At 32.0% G+C, this 21412-nt stretch overlaps 1 protein-coding gene across 3 annotated transcripts in view; it reads right to left on the bottom strand.

The window, feature by feature from the left end:
• Positions 1-1408: 1408 nt before the first annotated feature.
• Positions 1409-21412, bottom strand: part of ASZ1 (ankyrin repeat, SAM and basic leucine zipper domain containing 1) — a 59015-nt gene continuing 39011 nt past the window's right edge. For 2 of the 3 annotated variants that reach the window (XM_053609432.1, XM_053609431.1), the window contains 5 exons: positions 21257-21313; positions 20258-20367; positions 6171-6276; positions 5255-5368; positions 1650-1938 (listed from right to left, as the gene is read on the bottom strand). In XM_053609432.1, coding sequence (XP_053465407.1) covers positions 1786-1938; positions 5255-5368; positions 6171-6276; positions 20258-20367; positions 21257-21313 — 540 coding nt within the window. In that variant the 3' untranslated portion in view covers positions 1650-1785. Of the gene's footprint in view, positions 1939-5254; positions 5369-6170; positions 6277-20257; positions 20368-21256; positions 21314-21412 lie in introns of all 3 variants that reach the window. The other variant, XM_053609430.1, reaches the window with a different exon arrangement.

A 21412-nucleotide genomic window follows, 5' to 3' on the forward strand; every position in this document is an offset into this window, starting at 1 on the left:
CATAATCACAGAGTAGGAAGGGACTTACGGTCTTCTAAATAAAATAACCAATTTGAAATCACAGGAGAAATCTTATTCATTCTATTGACACTTTACCCAAAGAGATAATTTCACTAATCACAACAATTTCTGCCCTATTTATTCTCTGTCTGTAATCTAACATGCATGCTGTATTTATCAAGGGAATAAAAAATATATTCATAATATGCAGCTGTAATGGACTTTACAGTATTTTCCCCCTTGAATAGCTAATCATATCTGAAGCACACTGAGACAGATCACTATTTTAAGGAATTATGACAAATCCTTTTGGAAAGCAACTATCTCATAAATTCACATTTTCGTAGTTTGCCCTAGTATTTTAGAGATAGTTTGGTTTGGTTAAGGGAAAAAAAAATAGTGAACCATCCAGGCAGTAGAAAAAATATCATTATGATTAAGAAGAACTGAGGTGAAAAGACTATCCAAGTGCACAGTCCAGTAGTTTGGCTGTCATTTTCCCAGAGTGCTTTTTTTTTCCCCCTTAAAGGGAAGTAGAAGTAACATTAAATACCTTCTCTTTGAAGAATATTCCAGAAGCAATAACTGTCCTGGAAGGGAAACACAATTTATATTAAAAGAAGTACTTACTGTGCCTATAGCCTAGTGGGTATTTTTTTCAGGAAAAGAAGTATCAATTTCCCTATCTATATTATAGTTTAGTACTAAGTCTTGAACTCACTGAAATGAGGGCTATCAGAAAAAATAAATATTCCTTGCTTTAAAGCATAGGTTAAAATGACAGACACCAATTCATGGTGTGACTACTTTCCAATGATAAGTGGTTAAGTATATTTGTCAGAAAAAAATGATGATTCAAGTCTTATTTCAAACTACTACTATAGTTTCTTATACTTTTCTTCCTTTCCACAAATCTTTCTCTTTATTAGATGCTTTCTTCTCAAACAACTGTAGATAAACAACATCTGTGTAAGTATGGCAGTAAGTCAAATAAGATTTAAATACCATATTTCCTGCTAAATTGGGCCTGCCCTTTTATTAACTTCACTTTTAAAAATAGGAATATGATTTTGATTTTGGAAAAAAGAAATCTTATATACACATATTATTTCTTTAGATATGAGAAATTATACACCAAATGTCACTCACTTTCATAACATCCCAAGAATATTATACACAAAATATTTTATGTTTGCCAAGGTACTTTACACAAAATATTTTAGTGTATCTTTAATTTCTGCTTTTTTTACTTTGCATTTAAAATATTTCTCCTGAGTAGGTATCCATAATTCAGAAGTTACATTTTACCTTGATCCTTTGCATTTTCTGGAATATTTTCAAATAATTACCTTATAAATATAACTTAAAAATCTAATAAAAATTCCTTATTATGTAGTAATAGAAGGGGAAATAAGCAGGAAAAGCAAGCTGTTAATTTATGAACACTTCATAAATTACAGATTCACTATGACAAATGAACACACTCTTAAATGTCTAAGAATATTAAACTTTTATTCTGAATGTGATTTGGAGTCATATGATCAAATTAAATAATTATAATTTACTGCTTGATTAAAATTAACATAAAAACATAACAAATTATATTTGTAATTCAAACTGACAAAACTTTCTAAAGAAAAACTCTCTGCTTTATGTTGTCATAATTTTTCCCGTAGAATATTGGCAAAGAATAAAAAGTTATACTATGCCACAAATGGTTAAAAGCAATGCTATTGGGTAGTGTGAATAAGATGTATGTACATAACTTAAAAACAAATTTTAGGGCTATTTTTTCTGGAAAGTTAGCTTGCAAATGAAAAGAAGAAACCCAAATCCACACACTGCAATAGTTGTCCTCTTCAAAATTCTACTGTTCCATGTAGATACTTCTTCCATTAATGGTATATGAGTTGGATCATTTTCTCGTTCATTTTGCAACTAATATTTATTATGGGGAGAAAGAAAGAAAAGTTAATGTACATAAATACACCGAAAATAAAAACATCTTTGATTTTTAAAAATACAATAATATCTCTGTCAACTCATTTGATTTATGTGTGGACAACTCAAGAGTCCCATGGAAGATTTAAAATGAACACATGTGTCTTAAAAGTTAGTCTTCCTTTCAACAAAATTCAAGTATTATAAATTATTAGTTTTACATTAGAAATAAATGCTCTCATAGATTATCCCATTTTAAAGTGGTATATTTATGTCATGAGATATAAAGTTCCTTTAATGTTAAGGTTTCCATTTTACCTATAGGGAATGACAATTGATATTTTTTCTTTCTATATTGAAACATCGGTATCTTAGAAAAAAGTGAAATATTCTTGTAGCAAACCTACAACAGATGAAAATTAACAAAAACTAGAAGAACAGATGTTAATTTTATAAGTTTAATGCTTTATTTAAATATAACTGTAGTGACAAATGTTAACAAAAACTTAAGTGGTTCTTTTAGCAATTCTCAGCAATGAAAATATATGACGCAGTTTCTAAATTCCCATAGATAGAAATTTCTTGCTAAAGAAGCTGCCCTTTCCCCGTCCCCACTGTGTGTGTGAGAGAGAGAGACAGAGAGGAGAGGGAGAGAGAGAGGAGGGGAGGGAAGGGGAGAAGAGAGGAGAAGAGGAGGGGAGCAGAGGGGAGGAGGAGAGGAGAGTAAAGAGGGAGAAGAGGGGGAGCGGAGAGAAGAGAAGAAAGATACGGTTTCTGGGGGTGGAGCGGGAGAGAGAATAAGCAGAAAGATCCTTGAAAGATAAAAACAATCAGGCACATTTATAGAGTGATATTTACTAGAAACATCCTGTGCTGGAGTGGTGATATAAATACTTTCAACATTAGCAGAAATAATGACTTCTAAATTCTACAGTGTAATTATTTAATTAAAAAAGCCTGACAAAATTTTAAATTTTTACCAGAGAAAGGAACTGTAGTGCCAATATCATTAAAACTGTATTGTTGATCTAAATTCCAAATGGCTTCATTCAGCAACAGATTCCTTTTTGACATTGATGCTCCATTTACTGAATCCTGAGACAGTCATTCCTTTTATTAACCAATTACTCTTAGAATGACCCTTTCTGACAGGAGCTTGTCAGTGTGTTGGTTTGAAAGAGAGTGATGTGGTGTTAAAGTCTAGCCTTGACCTCTCCCACCCTCTCTCTTTTACCTCCATATACTTATCTGTAATAATGCATATGTTTCTTAAATAAAATCTCCCTCAGTTATTATTGGTAAACTCCAAAATAATACAAGCTTAAAAGGCCTGCTATCATATTTCCAAACCTCAAATATCTCATAGTTCCCCAAATTAAATCTCATTATGATTATTACTACTTGTCTAAGACTAATTTAGAAAAAAACCAATCACTAGCTTGCTCTAAAATTAAAATTTTTCTGCCTCCCAAACTATCATTACTATAGACTAATAAATGTATTTTCAAGGCTAGTCCTTATACAGAAATTTATAAATTCTACAAGGTGAAGGATATAGAAAAAAGGCCTTCTATTTAGCAGAAGAAAAATAAAAATTATCTTTATATGTAGGCATTATTAAAATAAATATTATAGTATCTAATTGGATTGTTTATGTTTCAGAGTCAGTCTGTCCCTATAGCAAAGTTTCTTACTTTCTTCATTTAAAAAAAATCTTGTTCTCTCTAATTTTGTCTCAATTCTCCAAACTCCTCAACCCCGAACTCCCATGTTTTTAGTTTGTTTTGGAGAAATCAAATTAGTAAACAATCCTGAGGCAAATATATCTTGGGAAATTTCCTACACTAAACATCAAAGGTTGATGCTTTATAGGAAGTTATCTTTAGATAAATCCTTCAAAATTTCCCATGGAGCCCCAAGAAATACACTGTATTAAGTAAAACCAATTCCACTTTTCAATTCTTCTAGAGGGGATAGAGGTAGTGAAGATGAATGGAGCTGTAATTTTTTGCTGTCAGCCAAGTTCAGGCTCTATCTAGCTTGTGCAGCACAGGTGCCTTACACATAGGCTCTCCTGTGTTTGTGGAATGAATAATTCTCAGAGATAAAACAATTTCTAAGATTCCTCTTTCTTTGGAAAGGAGTTACTTCCTGCAAGAATTCTGAAGCATAATGCTAATTTACCCATTTAAAATTTCTTTTCCCAGCTATTATTTTGTAGAATTTGCTTCACAAGTTTTTTCTTACTTTAAGACTTCTTTTGATTGAATATATGTTAATAACTAGAATAATCTGGAACAGATAACCTCAAACATATATAAAATTTATTTTGAAGAAAAGAGCTTTCTTGATAAAATATTAATGAAAATATTAAATGAAAATGGGCTGAAGCTATAAAAATTTAATCATAATCTCACTTTTAAATCAGGTATCTCACAAAGATTTACAGATATCAAATTTATTTGGGAAAGAGACATGAACGACCAGAAGTGAATTGTTAATAGCCAAGAGAAATGTTTTTCTTTATTCCTCACCTTCAACAAAGCAGCTTAAATTTTGTTGTAACCAATTTTCTTAAAGGGAAAAATCTACCTGTCCTTAAATCCAGATTTATACTTCTATCGGTGTATAAAATCAGAACCAAAAACCTACTCTATTTTAAAAACACAGTTAAATTATAGAAGATATTATAGAGTCTGGATAACAGAAGGAATATTTTACCCACAATCCTATCTCATTAACAGAAATAATAAATGTTTCATTTTGGTGTTATTCCATATGCATATTTTCATGTAAGTTATAATGTACAAATGTAACTTAACAAGTTATAATCCAATTTTCATTACGTTTTCAACTGGCTGCATATTGTTTTAACATAGGAATACCATAATTTATTAAAATTATTATCCAAGTATAGGACACGATGGTACATATAATTTTGGAATAAACTATTATCAAAAGATACAAGCATTTTTATGGTCCTTGGCATATCTTGCTAAACTGTTTTAGAAAGGGGCTGTGTCAACAGTCTCATATGAGACTATCAGTTTGAACTCTAACTAGAAATGAGTACAGTAATATGTTTTCCCCTGCTAATTGAAAAGATGAAAATGACATATTATTCTTTTAGTATGCACTTCTTTAATGACCAACAAAGTTTACTTCCTATGTATATTTCTTTTTTTCGAAACTGTTCTTTTCCCACTTGTCTAAGTTTTCTATTGTTCTTATCAGAGTGGCTTTATTGCCTACCATCTTTTGCTGCAAATCATTTCCCTTAGGGTTTTCCCTCTTTTTAATGTGAAATATATACCTTCTGAATTAAGTCTTTGAGTTTGCAGACTTCTTCACTCAAGTCTTCAACATTATTAACCAGTTCTTCACAAACTGAAGTAAAATTTCGGGGAGAAGCCCATTCCAGTACTATCTGTTAATATTTTCAAAAGCTACATTTTAAAGAATGGAACCAAACTTTCCACATCTTTATATATACAAAGATTATACAACATTCTTTAACACTAAATTATATAATTCAAAATGACGTTTTGTTCTGGGTACATCCTGACACCAAAAATAAGCAATCTGATAAAATTAACTGAATCGGCTTGCTGAATGCATTTCCTAAATATGTACATATAACTTCATATAATTACTTATACTTATGGTGAAAAAATCAATTCATGAAGGTTTTAAAAATAACATTATTCCCATATTATGTTATTGTTATGTAAATAACAATGTGTTATGTAAAAATTACCAGAAAACAAATGCATTTATAAATTTTCTCTACAAATGGCTAAAACCAAATCACACGAAAAATTACAAAATCAGAAGCTTTTGTAGGTCACTTACACATTATACATTCTTTATTGAAAATTTCCTTTATTAAAACATTTATATTGATATATATTTTTAACAACACTCAGCATGCTGTTTTGTTTCAACTTTCACTTGGGTTTCCCGTCACTTTCAATTTTAAACAATTAAATCCCATTTAAGAACAAACGGTAAGTTCAATACATGGATCAGTTTAATTTTTCGTGTGATTCATTTTCTTTTTCTTGAGGGAAAGAACACTAAGTTTTTCAATTAATTATTACGTAAATAAAATATTAAATAAAATGACTTATTTAGATTTTACGGGATTTTCTAAAACAAATGATATAATTTTACCAGATCAGTACTGTTTATTGAATTATCATGAACTTATCTACAATGTTCTTCAGCACCTTGTGAGAATTTACAGGTAACTCAGTAATGATATTCTGTACAGCTGTTATTAAATGGCCACATTGCTTGTTTAATTTCAGAAGAAAATTGAGGAACTCATCACCACTAAAAAAAGAAAAAAACAAACAAGAATCATTAACGAGAGCAATTTACTTCATTTTACTGGGCTAGTTACTCAAAATAAGATCACAAATTAATTAGATCCTTTTAAAAGTATTTATGGAATAGCTATTATACATTAGGTACTGAAGGAGAAATAAGTCCTTGAGGATCTTTAAGTACAGGATGAGTTGCAGACATGTAACATTGTACGCATGAGGACACATTTAGAAAGAAGATTTAAAAAACAATATTTGAGAACCTACTATGTGAAGATACTGCATTATTTTACATTTATTATTTCTTTCAATTCTTCCCAAGAACCCTTGTAAGATAGATGCTATTAACACTAGTTTATAGTGGACGCATCTAAAATTTAGAGAGAATATGGAATTAGAAATACTTCATAGAGATAATATATGAAGTGAGTCTGTGGTGGAAGAATAAATTTGCCAAGTAGGCAAGAAAAGAAGAGATTCTGGGTAAAGAGAATAGCAAGTGCAAAGCACAACGGTGACTAAATCTAACTAAGTACATGATATGGAAGAGTGGTGAGAGAAGAAGTTGGAGGTAACCTTTATTAGAGGGATTTTTATGGGATGCTAAGGAACTGGATTTTATCTTTTTGATATTTTAGTTACCAAAAGTTTTTGAACAAAAAAAGGAGAAAATCAGATGTAAAAATGATAATGTTTATTTAAGGAGTAGTGTGCATTAATGGAACTAAAAAATGGAAGTAGAATAATTAGGAGACTAATAGAAAAATCCATCCATGAGAAGAAAAGCTTATTTAAACTAAGGATCTGGCAGTTTAGAGTCTCACTAGGGGAAGGATGTGGAGTGCTGGTTTAAGAAACCCTTTAGGTGAGTAAATTGAAAACATGGTGATGGACTGCATATGAAAGAAAAGAAAAGAATGATCCTCAGAATTTTTTGGTCTCAATGGAAGGTGGTGGTACTAACAAGGGAGCTGAATTTGGGGATGGGTAGGGAGAAGGCAGTGGGATGAAGAGAAAATATTAGGGCATAAAAGTACAGATTCTTGAGAAAAGAGCCAATCTATACATGGAATCAGCTTCCACACTTATTTGCTTTGTGATCTTGGACAAGCCTAACTTTGAGCCAATGTTTCCATATCTCTAAAATGGAGACAAGAGGACTATCTGGAGGACTGAAGGAGATAATAAACATGAAGTAGTGGGCACTGTGTCTAGCATACGGCTGGCATTCAAGCAAAAGTAGAATAAAATCAGGAGTTAAGGGTTGTTATGAATGGCAATGAGGGAATGAATTCAAGAAGGAAAAGAATAAACACATTAAATAAGAACACTGACCTTAGCAATGAGGCGACACAGGTGTCTAGATTAGTTTCAGTGAAAAGAAGCCATTATACAGCAGAAACTACAAAGAAACTTAACAAAACCTAATAGAAAAGCTGGCCAAGGATATGAACAGGTAATTCAGAGAAAAAAAATTTGTAAGGATAATAAATACCTGAATACAATAACCAGAAGACACTATATTTTAGCAGAGAGACAAAAATGAAGTAGGTTATTAGTATCAAAAATTGACCTTACTGGAGAGTCCTTTAACAGTATCTACTAAAATAAAAGGCAATGAAAACTACTCCTATAGTAGGAGGGATCAAAAAGTACTTCTAAGTCCAAATAGAAATTCTTGTATGTAGAAGTTTTGACTACATACTATAAAAAGTTTCTTTCATACTATTTCTAGAAGGAAAGGTTATAAAAATCAAGCAAGTTCAGCTTCCAGTGAAATTTAACAGTAAACTTTTCTCTAAGACACATTACTAGGACATATATAGTATTTTCACTTCAGACAAATCTTTTCTGTTAGGAATTAGGTTGAAAAATCAAGTTTTAAAGAGTTTTATAAAATATAAACTTTATAAACATAATATACTATAACCAAGTCACAAAAACAAAAAGTACCTTATATAGCTGCTTTCAAAATGAAACTGAAAATTAAAAAATTTAGTTAAGTTCTTCTTCCCTTTAGCAATAAAAATGATATTTATAAAAGCATTTAAAATATATATATAATTCTTCTTTAGTATTCTTTTTTTTTTTTTTGAGACAGAGTCTCGCTCTGTCACTTTGTGTAGAGTGCCCATGGCATCATAGCTCACAGCAACCTTGAATTCTTGGGTTTAAGCAATGTTCTTGCCTCAGCCTCCTAAGTAGCGGAAATTACAGCCAGCCCATTCTATTTTCTTTCTGGTCTTTACTAGAACAGCACTTAAGAGTACAAAGGCATATTTCTGCCAAAGAGAACAGCAGTGATTACTTGCTTTAATTTTTGTTTCCATGTACAATTTATATAAGCTACACTTATAACTTAGATGTTAGCGCTCTTTAAAAATTCACATTTAACTTACTATTAGTAAAAAGAATAACTACTCAATGAGTAATTCATTAATGCCACATACATGTATTTTTAATTTAATGAGGTCAAAGAAATTAAGATCAACTAAAATTATCCCTTAAAATATTAATTGACGGCAAGTATGTAATTCTAGATAGGTAATTCACAAATATTTAAGTGAAATGTAAACTTATCAGCTCAAATAAGCAAACTATATTACTAGCAAAATTATGTTCTTAATAAATGAAAGGAAAATACATTCCTTTCATGTGTCATATAATTTTCAGGGCCACCGAATAAGGATAGGCAAGTTGTATAAAATACAACTCTATGGTGTACAGTTCATATCACATACTGTGAATGGTGCCTCCCTACCAGAGCCATACAGTAAACAACCAATACAACTTTACATGGCAGCTCTGTTAACTTTGTGCTTACTTAAACCACTCAAAATAAGCAGATCTGACATAGGTATGGTAGACTGAATTATTTAATCAAATTATCATGTGTTTCCTACTGAGCTAACTACTACTACACCCCTCCCTTTCAAAGGATTATACTTCATGCCCCAAAGACATAAGACCTGACCAGGTGACTTGCTGTGGCAAATAAAATATGACAGGAAATGACTGTGTAACTTTTGAACAGGAGCTTAAAGAGCCATTGACCGATTCTGCCATCTCTCTTTTCCCTTTATAATGAGAACATGTGTTCCACTTGCAGCTGTTTCTCCAGCCTACCATCAGAATAACAAGGAGGACCTGTCACTGTAGCTGATTCATTATATAAGTGATTAAGAAATAAATTTGGTTGTTATAAGTGACTAAGAGAAATTATTTGTTTCTATAGGATAATGTAGTATAAAAACTGATGTATTATGATAAAATTTATTTTAATACTTTAAATAAAGGTATTATGCAGGTAACAACCTCACCACACAAAGATAATGACTAATACTATTTTCTGCCAGAATATTTTCTTATGATACACATTTTCTTCCAGTAGTTTTCCTATGAATATATATAACTGACATTGTATTTCACACACTATTTTATATAGCACCTTTTATCCTTAGCTTGAGTTTGTTTTATAACATCAAGTTTCAAAATAATTTTAATGATGGGAACAATAATTATATTGTTGCAACGTAATGCAACCATTTCCTTGATGTTATTTAGGGTTTCCAATTTTAGAATGTTTATAAATAATGGATGTGAACAATATATTTTACATCTAAAATTTTGGGTGCCAAAAAATGTATGTACATTTTAAGAAAGGAAAAAACTGTATTAACACCGTAATACTCAATATATACTGTGTTAACATCATAATACTCAATATATATTCAATATTCAATATATACTCATATATACTCTTAGCTATATCAGTACATACTGATAACAACAGATGAATACAAGTCATGTTTGAGACCTCTTGCAATTGTAAAAGTCAAATGTGACTTGAGTATTACAATTTTAATACAGTTTTTTTCTTTCTTAAAAAAAAATATATAATTATATTAGTAACTCCGCATGTAGATTTTTATTTTCAGAGGAGGTGTTTTCTTGAGGGAAATAATTTTGAGATGCTTTTGACAAATTCAAATGGATGTCTGATAGCTTAGAGCTCAAAGAAAAGGTCTGGACATAAACTGTTGAAAATTTCAAGACATGGATGAAAATTTATTATTTCTGTTCAAAATATCTCAAAGTAGTAACAGAATAGTTATTAACATTTTAAAACTGTAAACATACTAAAACAGAAAAAAGTAAATGTAGTGTGCATATGCATTCTTCTAACAGACGATTTTAGAAAATTCTGACACACAGAAGAAAAGCATCTTAAAATAAATCAGTAGCTAAATTGCTGAAGTCACATCACGAGGAGATTACAATCAATCAATTCAACTTTTCCTGCTGTTAGTTTTCTTATGACTTAATGACTAATTTCTTCTTTAAAGAATGACTTTGAACAAATGGGAAGTAAAACCTTTTCCATAACAGCATGTAAACAAAGTCTGTGATTTAATAACGAGGTCAAATTCCTGGAATATATGTCTGCCAGTTTTATTTTTTAAAAAATTCAGCAGTTTTAATAAGTGAACCATTCAAGATTCTGAACATTCTTTAACTCTATTAAATCTCACAAAGTAAATTCATATAGGCAACTCTGCCATCATTCAAATAAGTTATATTAAAAAATTTAATTTATAAGTCAGTCATGTAGAACTTAGAATACACCTTCATAGAAACAATAATGAAAAAAGTAAAGAAAAAGAAGAAATATATTCAAGAAGCTTTGCTGATTTTAAGTCCTCACAACTGAAATCCTTCACAACGTACTTAAATATTTAAGAGCTATAATGTTATTGTAAAACAAGATAAGGCATTGTTTTGATTATAGATTTTCCTGTTATAAGGAAATAGATTAAGAAAAATGAATAAAGAAATTGGAATAGGGAATTTTACTATGGGAAATATGTAATTTAAATTAGGCAATAAAGTTTTTAAGAAATCAGGATAATCTAAATTATTCCCTGGAAGACTTTTTTAAATTTTTTAATGACGTGGAAATCTACTGTTTGTGTGTTTAATTAATGCTTATTGTAGTTACAATGTTATTTTTTCACAGGCTATACTAGTGATGATACTATTGTACTTGTAAGGATGATATTTTATAAAATATTATAATTCATCAACTCATTTATCCATTTAGTCAATGAAATCTGTCTATATGATATATCTCAGGCAATGGATAACATGGCTAATACATACAACAAGCTCCTTAGGCCATCCTGATAACTTAGCCAGGTATGGAAACTACTAATATAAATCATGGTTATAATCCCTAATATGTTTTAAAAGCCCATTGTATGGAAACCAAGTCTCCACTAACATGTATGGTACTTTCATCTTAGATATAAAATCCTCACTTACAATATTATTTTTGGGTGAAGAAATAAAATTGGAATATGTTAAAATAAAAAACTGCATCCTACTAATGTATTGTCAGTGGAAAAATAAAGTTACTGTCATACTTTTAAACCAACTAAAAACAATTAAAAAATAATACTAGGCATGAAAAGTAGGATTAGAGAAATCTTAGGAAGTAGGGAAATATTTGTGAGGTTTTTTTTTTTTTGCAGTTTTTGGCCGGGGCCAGGTTTGAACCCGCCACCTCCGGTATATGGGGCCAGTGCCCCAGGATTTTTTACAGGTAACTTGCATGTTTCCTGTAAAGCTCCAGAGGCAAAAAATTTTATTTGTCCTCTGCACAGACATTATTCCTGTATTTATTCCCAAGGACAATGGTTACTTTCTGACTCATATGAAACCTAAGCATTAAAAGAACAAACAGGGCTACATATAGTGGCTCATGCCTACAATCCTAGCACTCTGGGAAGCCCATGCAGGAGGATCACTTGAGGCCAGTTTAAGACCCGCCTGAGCAACAATGAGACCTTATCTCTACCAAAAAGTAGAAAAATTAGCCAAATGTGCTAACATGTGCCTGTAGTCTCAGCTACTCAGGAGGCTGAGGCAGGAGGATTGCTTGAGTCCAGGAGTTCAAGGATGCAGTGAGCTGTGTGATGAGGCCACTGCATTCCAGCCTGGGCAACAGAGTGAGACTATATCTTGGAAGAAAAAAAAAACCCAAACCATACATGCACAGAAAGAATGAGTTAAGATACCAAAACCAGGAAAAGACCCAAACAAAAAGGAGAATTTCAGACCAATCTCACTCATGAATATAGACGCAAAAATTCTCAACAAAATCCTAGCCAATAGATTACAGCTTATCATCAAAAAAGTCATTCATCATGATCAAGTAGGCTTCATCCCAGGGATGCAAGGCTGGTTTAACATACGCAAGTCCATAAACGTTATCCACCATATTAACAGAGGCAAAAATAAAGATCACATGATCCTCTCAATAGATGCAGAAAAAGCATTTGATAAAATCCAGCATCCTTTTCTAATTAGAACACTGAAGAGTATAGGCATAGGTGGCACATTTCTAAAACTGATTGAAGCTATCTATGACAAACCCACAGCCAATATTTTACTGAATGGAGTAAAACTGAAAGCTTTTCCTCTTAGAACTGGAACCAGACAAGGTTGTCCTCTGTCACCTTTACTATTCAACATAGTGCTGGAAGTTCTAGCCAATACAATTAGGCAAGACAAGGAAATAAAGGGAATCCAAATGGGAGCAGAGGAGGTCAAACTCTCCCTCTTTACTGACGACATGATCTTATACTTAGAGAACCCCAAAGACTCAACCACAAGACTCCTAGAAGTCATCAAAAAATACAGTAATGTTTCAGGATATAAAATCAATGTCCACAAGTCAGTAGCCTTTGTGTACACCAATAACAGTCAAGATGAGAAGCTAATTAAGGACACAACTCCCTTCACCATAGTTTCAAAGAAAATGAAATACCTAGGAATATACCTAACGAAGGAGGTGAAGGTCCTCTATAAAGAAAACTATGAACTCCTCAGAAAGGAAATAGCAGAGGATATTAACAAATGGAAGAACATACCATGCTCATGGATGGGAAGAATCAACATTGTTAAAATGTCTGTACTTCCCAAAGCAATCTACCTATTCAATGCCATTCCTATCAAAATACCAATATCATACTTTCAAGATTTGGAAAAAATGATTCTGCGTTTTGTATGGAACCGGAAAAAAACCCGCATAGCTAAGGCAGTTCTTAGTAATAAAAATAAAACTGGGGGCATCAGCATACTGGCGGCATCAGCATCAGATTTTAGTCTGTACTACAAAGCCATAGTGCTCAAGACAGCATGGTACTGGCACAAAAACAGAGACATAGACACTTGGAATCAAATTGAAAACCAAGAAATGAAACTAACATCTTACAACCACCTAATCTTCGATAAACCAAACAAGAACATACCTTGGGGGAAAGACTCCCTATTCAATAAATGGTGTTGGGAGAACTGGATGTCTACATGTAAAAGACTGAAACTGGACCCACACCTTTTCCCACTCACAAAAATTGATTCAAGATGGATAAAGGACTTAAATTTAAGGCATGAAACAATAAAAATCCTCCAAGAAAGCATAGGAAACACACTGGAAGATATTGGCCTGGGGAAAGACTTCATGAAGAAGACTGCCATGGCAATTGCAACAACAACAAAAATAAACAAATGGGACTTCATTAAACTGAAAAGCTTCTGTACAGCTAAGGAGACAATAACCAAAGCCAAGAGACAACCTACACAATGGGAAAGGATATTTGCATATTTTCAATCAGACAAAAGCTTGATAACTAGGATCTATAGAGAACTCAAATTAATCCACATGAAAAAGCCAACAATCCCATATATCAATGGGCAAGAGACATGAATAGAACTTTCTCTAAAGAGGACAGATGAATGGCTAACAAACACATGAAAAAATGTTCATCATCTCTATATATTAGAGAAATGCAAATCAAAACAACCCTGAGATATCATCTAACCCCAGTGAGAATGGCCCACATCACAAAATCTCAAAACTGCAGATGCTGGCGTGGATGTGGAGAGAAGGGAACACTTTTACACTGCTGGTGGGACTGCAAACTAGTACAACCTTTCTGGAAGGAAGTATGGAGAAACCTCAAAGCACTCAACCTAGACCTCCCATTCGATCCTGCAATCCCATTACTGGGCATCTACCCAGAAGGAAAAAAAATCCTTTTATCATAAGGATACTTGTACTAGACTGTTTATTGCAGCTCAATTTACAATCGCCAAAATGTGGAAACAGCCTAAATGCCCACCAACCCAGGAATGGATTAACAAGCTGTGGTATATGTATACCATGGAATACTCTTCAGCCATTAAAAAAAATGGAGACTTTACATCCTTCGTATTAACCTGGATGGAAGTGGAAGACATTATTCTTAGTAAAGCATCACAAGAATGGAGAAGCATGAATCCTATGTACTCAATTTTGATATGAGGACATTAATGACAATTAAGATTATGGGGGGAGGGAGGAAAAGCAGAAAGAGGGACGGAGGGAGGTGGGTGGGGCCTTGGTGTGTGTCACACTTTATGGGGGCAAGACATGATTGCAAGAGGGACTTTACCTAACAATTGCAATCAGTGTAACCTGGCTTATTATACCCTCAATGAATCCCCAACAATAAAAAAAAGAAAGAATGAGTTAAGAGAAACTTACATAAGCAAACAAGGGTAAGATGTAATTAACCTGACCAGGTGCACTGAGAGGCTGAAGGTGAAGGAAAACACATTTGGTATATAAATCTTTAAAAGCTACCGTAAAATAAAGGAAATTTGAGAGGCTGGTTATCAGGTGGTGCTGCTAAATGAGGAAGTTCATAATTACTTAATTACCTAGTTGGTGGACAGAAAACAATTATTATGAGTTATTTAGGATCCTAAAATACAGGTGTTTTTCCTATAGGGGATGTCTATATACAAAAATATTTTTGAAAATTACTAGACAATCACATATTCTAAAAAGCAAAAGAGTCTTACAATTTTTCTATTTTATCCATTGTTTAAATTCCATCCATAAGCAAAAAAATTTCTAGCTATAAGTATCATGTACAATAAAACTATTACTTTATTCTGGACATTGTATTTCTATTTATGTAGTCCAAGAGTACTAGCTTTTCACTAGCTTTTTTTTACTGAGTTAATAATCAACTAAAAAGGCTTAGTGATTCTTCAGGAGTATTAAGTTAGGTCTCATCCATCCTATAGTAATTTTCTTAATCTTATACTCTTATTTATTCTTATTAAACTTAATCCTATTAAGTTTTGGAGGATTTGTTTCAACCTGTCAAAATCTTTAAAATCAATCTTCATTTTCCATTTAGCCACCAGTCACATGGAGCTAGTCAGCCCTTGAAATCAGAGTACTTTCTCTGACCAAAAATAGAATCAAACTAGAATTCAATAACTGAAAGCCAATAAGAAAATCTCCAAATATGTGGAAATTAAATGCCATCTAATATCTATTATTTAGATAACCCATAAGTCAAAGAGGAAGTCTCAAGGAAAATAAAAATATACATTGAGGTGAGTGAAAATGACCACACAACATATAAAAATTTGTGAAATGCAGCCAGGTACTGTGGCTCACACCCATAATCCTAGCACTTTCAGAGGCCAAGACAGGAGGATCACTTGTGGCCAGGAGTTCGTAGGCCAGCCTGAGCAACACAGTGAGACCCTGTCTCTGTAAAGAATAGAAAAACGAGCCAGGTGTGGTGGTGCAGGCCTGTAGTCCCAGGTACTCGAGAGGCTGAGGCAGGAGGATCACTTTTGTCTAGTGAGCTAGGAGTTGAGCTTCAGTGAGCTGTGATAACACCACTGCACTCCAGCCTGGGTGACAAAATGAGACCCTGTTCCCCCAAACTCTCCTCCCCCCAAATTGTGGAATGTAGCTAAAGCAGTGCTAAAAGAGAAATGTGAAAGACTAAATGCTTATATAAGGAAAAAAATCTTGCAAATAATCTATACTTCTACCTCAAGTAGTTAAAGAGCAAAATAAATTCAAAGCAAGCAGAAAGAGGGAAACAATAAGGATAACAGCAGAAATCAATGAAATTAAAAACAATAATGAAAAGTTACTGAAACAAGAAGCAGGGCAGATACTTTGGAAAAAATTGATACACCTCTAGTAAGATGAACTGATAGAGAAAGAAGAAAAAATCACCATTATTAGGAATGAAATAGGGTACTATTACACAACAGATCCCATAGCAAATAAAAGATAACAGGAAATACTGAGAAAAGCCTCATGCTTGCAAATGAGACAACTTAGGGAAAAAAATGTACGAGTCCTTAAAACCACAAATTACCCAAATTCAGCCAAAATAAAAGAGAGAGAACTTGAATAGTGTTATAAGCATTAAAAAATTATACTTGTATTTTAAGAGCTCCCTCAAATCTCCATACTCAGATGGATTCAATGAAGAAATCCACAAATTATTTAAAGAATAATTAACACCAATCCTATACAATTTCTTCCAGAAAATAAAAGAGGAACATTTCCTGACTCATTTTGTGAGGCCTGTATTACCCTGGTACCCAAACTACACAAAAGTATAAAAAAGAAATCTAGTGAATAATACCTTTTGTGAACTTAGATGCAACAATACTTAGCAAAATACTGGCAAGTCAAATCCAATGACACATAAAAAGAATAATAAAACACAACAACATACGGTTAATCTTGGTTATGTAGGGTTAGTCCAATAATTAAAAAATCAAACAACATAACATTACCATATCAAACAGGCTAAATTAAAAAGTCATATGATTGTATCAATCAATTTAAGAAAAGCATTTCACAAAATTCAACAACCATACATGATAAAACTCTCAGAAAAAGAAGAATACAGCAGAATTTCCTCAATCTCACGAAGACAATCTATAAAAACCTTATAGCTAACAACAAGGTAAAAAACTAAATGGTTTCCCTCTAAAGTTGGGAACAAGGCAAGAATGTTCACTATTCACTATTCCTATCCAACAGAGCATTGGAGATTCTGCTAACTGCCATGAGGCTAAAATAACATAAAATAAAATAAAATCATACAGATTACAAAGAAGAAATTAACCTGTCTCTTTTTGCAGACTACATAATTATTTATGTGGAAAATCTCAAAGAATCTACGAAAAGCCTCCTAGAATAAGTGGGCTTAGTGAGGCTGAAGTACACATGACTGAGACACAAAAGTTAACTGTTCATGAAAGAGAAATAAAAACATCAATATCCTTGACAATTGGTCCAAAGAAAACGAAATACTTAGATAAAAATTTAACAAAATATGGGCAGGAGCTGAGTAATGTAAATACAAAATACTGATGAAATAAAACAAAGAAAATTTAAAACTTAGAAATATCTGAGTTCCTGGATAAGTATAATATAGTTAAAATATTAATTCTGACTGCATTAATCAGTAAGATTAAAGTAGTTACTACCAAAATCTCAGAAAGCTTTTTGGTAGACACAGAAAAGCTTTATCTAAAATATATATGGAACGAAAAAGACTCTAGAATAGCCAAGAAAATTTTGAAAAAGAATAAAAGAGGAGGAATCATTCACTCTGATATTAAGTCCTACCATACGGTCTGAGTGATTAAGACAACATGGTATTTGCAGAGAGAGAGACACACATAAAGAACCCAGAATAGAATCCAGAATATATCTGCACAAATATGTCCCATTGATTTTTGACAAATAATCAAAAGCAATTCAGTGGAGGAGGGGCAGCCTTTTTAGCAAAGAGTCCTGGAACAATTAGACATCTATAGGCCAAAAAGAAAAAAAAAACAAAAACAAAACCTTCAACCTAAATCTCATACTTTTACAAAAACAAACTCAAAATGTACCATAGACTTAAATGTTAAACTATAAAACTTTTAGGAAAATATCATAGAAGAAAATCCTTACAACATCATTTCTTAAATTTGATATCAAAAGTATACCAAAAGTGTGACCCATAAAAAGAAAATTTGATAAATTAGATACCATCAAAACAAAAATTTTTGCTTTGTGATGGACCCCTCTAAGAATATGAAAAGAATAACTACAGACCAGGAAAAAAATTATTTGCAAATCACATATCCAACAAAAGACTTGAATGTAGACAACTCCCAAATTAATCCAATAGAAAAAGGGCAAAAGACATTGTTAGACATTTCAACAAAAAGGATAAAAAGATAGCAAATAAGACATGAAAAACTGTTTGACATCATTAGTCATTAGGTAAACACAAATAAAATCACAAGAAACTATCATGACATACCTCTCCAAATGGCTTAAATAAATAGTGCTCACACAAATACTGGTGAGGGCAGAGAGAAACTGATCACTCAGAGACTGCTGATGAGAGTATAAAATGGTACTGCCATTCTGGAAAATGGTTGGCAAGTTTTAAAAAATACTGACTCTGCAACTACCATACAATCTAGCAACAGTCCTTATGGGCATTTATGTCAGAGAAACGAAAACTTCTAACAGAATCTTGTAAATGAACGTTCACAGCAACTTTATTTGGAATAGCCAAAAACTAAAATCTACTCAAATGTTCTTCAATAGGTAAATGGTAAACAAACCATGGTATAAACGAAAGGAATGAACTACTGTATTGATACATACAATTCTGATGAACCTCAAGAAAATTAGGCTGACTGAAAGAAGGCAATATCAAAAGGAAACATACTATAAAATTCTATTTAAATGACATTTATGAAATATCATTATTATGAAGATAGAGAACAAATTATTGATTAGTAAGGGTTAGGATGGGGAGAGGGACAGATGTGGCTATAAAGCAGTAGTATGAAAGAGTCTTCTGGAAAATGTTAAGTACATTGTTAGTGGAAGTGGCTATGTGAAGTTACATGTGTTAAAATTACCCAAAATCGGCTTGGCGCTCATAGAACAGTGGTTACGGTGTCAGCCACATACATTGAGGCTGGCAGGTTTGAACCCAACCCAGGTCAGCTAAACAGCAATGACAACTGCAATAAAAAATGCCGGGCATTGTGGCAGGTGCCTGTATTCCCAGCTACTTGGGAGGCTGAGGCAAGAGAATCACTTAAGCTCTGTCTCAAAAAATAAAATAAAATAAACAAATAATAAAAAAATAAAAATAAATAAAATTACCTAAAGTTATACACACACACCTATATGTGAGTAAACATAGTGTTACTCACAAACAAATAATAATAAAAAAAAATAAATAAAATTATCTAAAGTTATACACACACACCTATAACTGTGAAATATGAATAAGCTCTGTGGATTGTACCAATGTCAATTTTCTGGTTTTGACAATTATGCAAGGTATTAACACTGGATGAAACTGGGTAAGGGTGCATGGGACCATCCTATAATCATTTTGAAATATATTATAGATCTATAATTATTTCAAAATAAAAAGTTAATAAAAACATTGTATATTACAATATAACTCTGTAATACATTAACAAAATCAATATTATTTGTAGTATGGATTTGGAATCATTAATAATCAATGTTTGACAAATTTATAATACTAGATATTAACTTTATATATTGATGACATAATTTCCTATACAGTAAGGCTAAAAATAGAGCTGAGCTCCATAAGAAATGCTTTCTTATTGCCCTAAGTAAAAATATTACTACTTTGAATTTTTAATTTAAATGATTTAGGACCCCAACCTTTTGGGCACCAGGGACTGGTTTTATGGAAGATAATCCAGTACAGGTCCACAGATTAGGGGTTAGGGACTATAGATTTACAGAGTAAAAGGTATACGAAAAGCATGAGATCTCTTATATAGCTTAATCTGGCAAGATGCAAAGAAAAAATAAAATAAAAATGTTTCTATGTGAGTTAACAAGATGCATTATTTTGCTCCTTGGTTTAGTCAATGACTTCATAAAAATTGACTTTATAAAGTGCATCTCATTTTGGAACTCAGTATATTACAAAATCTATTTCTTGAAAAAAATGATGGTATCAAGTAGAATTACTCAGATATAATCAAATTCTACTTAAAAAGAATATTTGGTTGTGAACAATTATTAATGTAAACCAGTAAGTTAGTTTTACCTGATTTCCAACTTTGCCATTTCAGGTAATTCTCCAAATTTTATTTCTTCTACCTCTAGTTCTTTAAGAGCAGACAGAATTTTCTGCTGATCTTTATCATTAATTCCATTCTAAGGAGAAATAATTTTAAAGTATAGTAAGGTAGTCATACTTAAATAATTTAATTTTCAAAATTACTAAAGATATTTTGGTACTTGATGCATTCACATCTTGAAAAAAATAACTGTGATTGACAAGGTTAGTTACAGCATTCAAATATTCAGATACATGGTGACTACAGTCAACTTCTTTTTTTGCCGTATACAAAAATTGATATAGACTTTGAAAAAATGACTAGATGTAAATATATCATCTTTCAAAAACACAATAAAACAATTTTTCCTTTGAAATATTATTTAAAATATTATCAGCAATAAGTGGAAATTAGCCCTCAGGATTACAACTAAATTTTCTATCTTGGATTTAGCTATGTATACAAGATTTTTAGCAAGATTCCAACTGAAACTTGCATTTATACAGCAAGATCACTGCTTTTTACATATCCTATTTATCAGAGTACCTCTGATACTTCCCAGTTATTTGTTATTTAATACTAGATGGTAAAATAATAGGTCTTGTTGGTTCTGAGAAAGACAGTATTTGGAAGACACATAAAGTGCACGAACTTTATGGATACCTATATTTTTAAAAAATATCTCACATCTAGGTAGCCTATTTCACAAATCTATTTCACATTTGGAAAATGAATAACCAATTTTAGTTGAGATGTCATGGCAATCTGAAGAAAAAAATTACAACTTTAAGTCTTTGAATATTTTAAAGTAACTTAATACTATGATTACAGACCTTAGGACTATCCACAATCATATCTAATCAAGAATTTAGCAAAAGATTAATCATACTCTGCAGTCCTAGGATTTTTAAAATAAAAAATAAAAATATCTACAATTTAGAAACCACCATAAAATATTAGCTGAAGTTTTTAAACTTGGTACTAACCTTTGTAAATTCATCTTTCCTCATAGTCAAAAGGTGTCTTAAAGTTATATCCTTTTCCTATAGAAAAGGGAAAAAATTTTACCTTTCCACACGAATAAAAGTAGAAGGGGAAGTAGACAAGTGTACACAAGTTAGACAGTTATACATGCTCTACTC

Source organism: Nycticebus coucang, chromosome 11 (assembly GCF_027406575.1).
Source record: "Nycticebus coucang isolate mNycCou1 chromosome 11, mNycCou1.pri, whole genome shotgun sequence".
Lineage (NCBI taxonomy): Eukaryota > Metazoa > Chordata > Mammalia > Primates > Lorisidae > Nycticebus > Nycticebus coucang.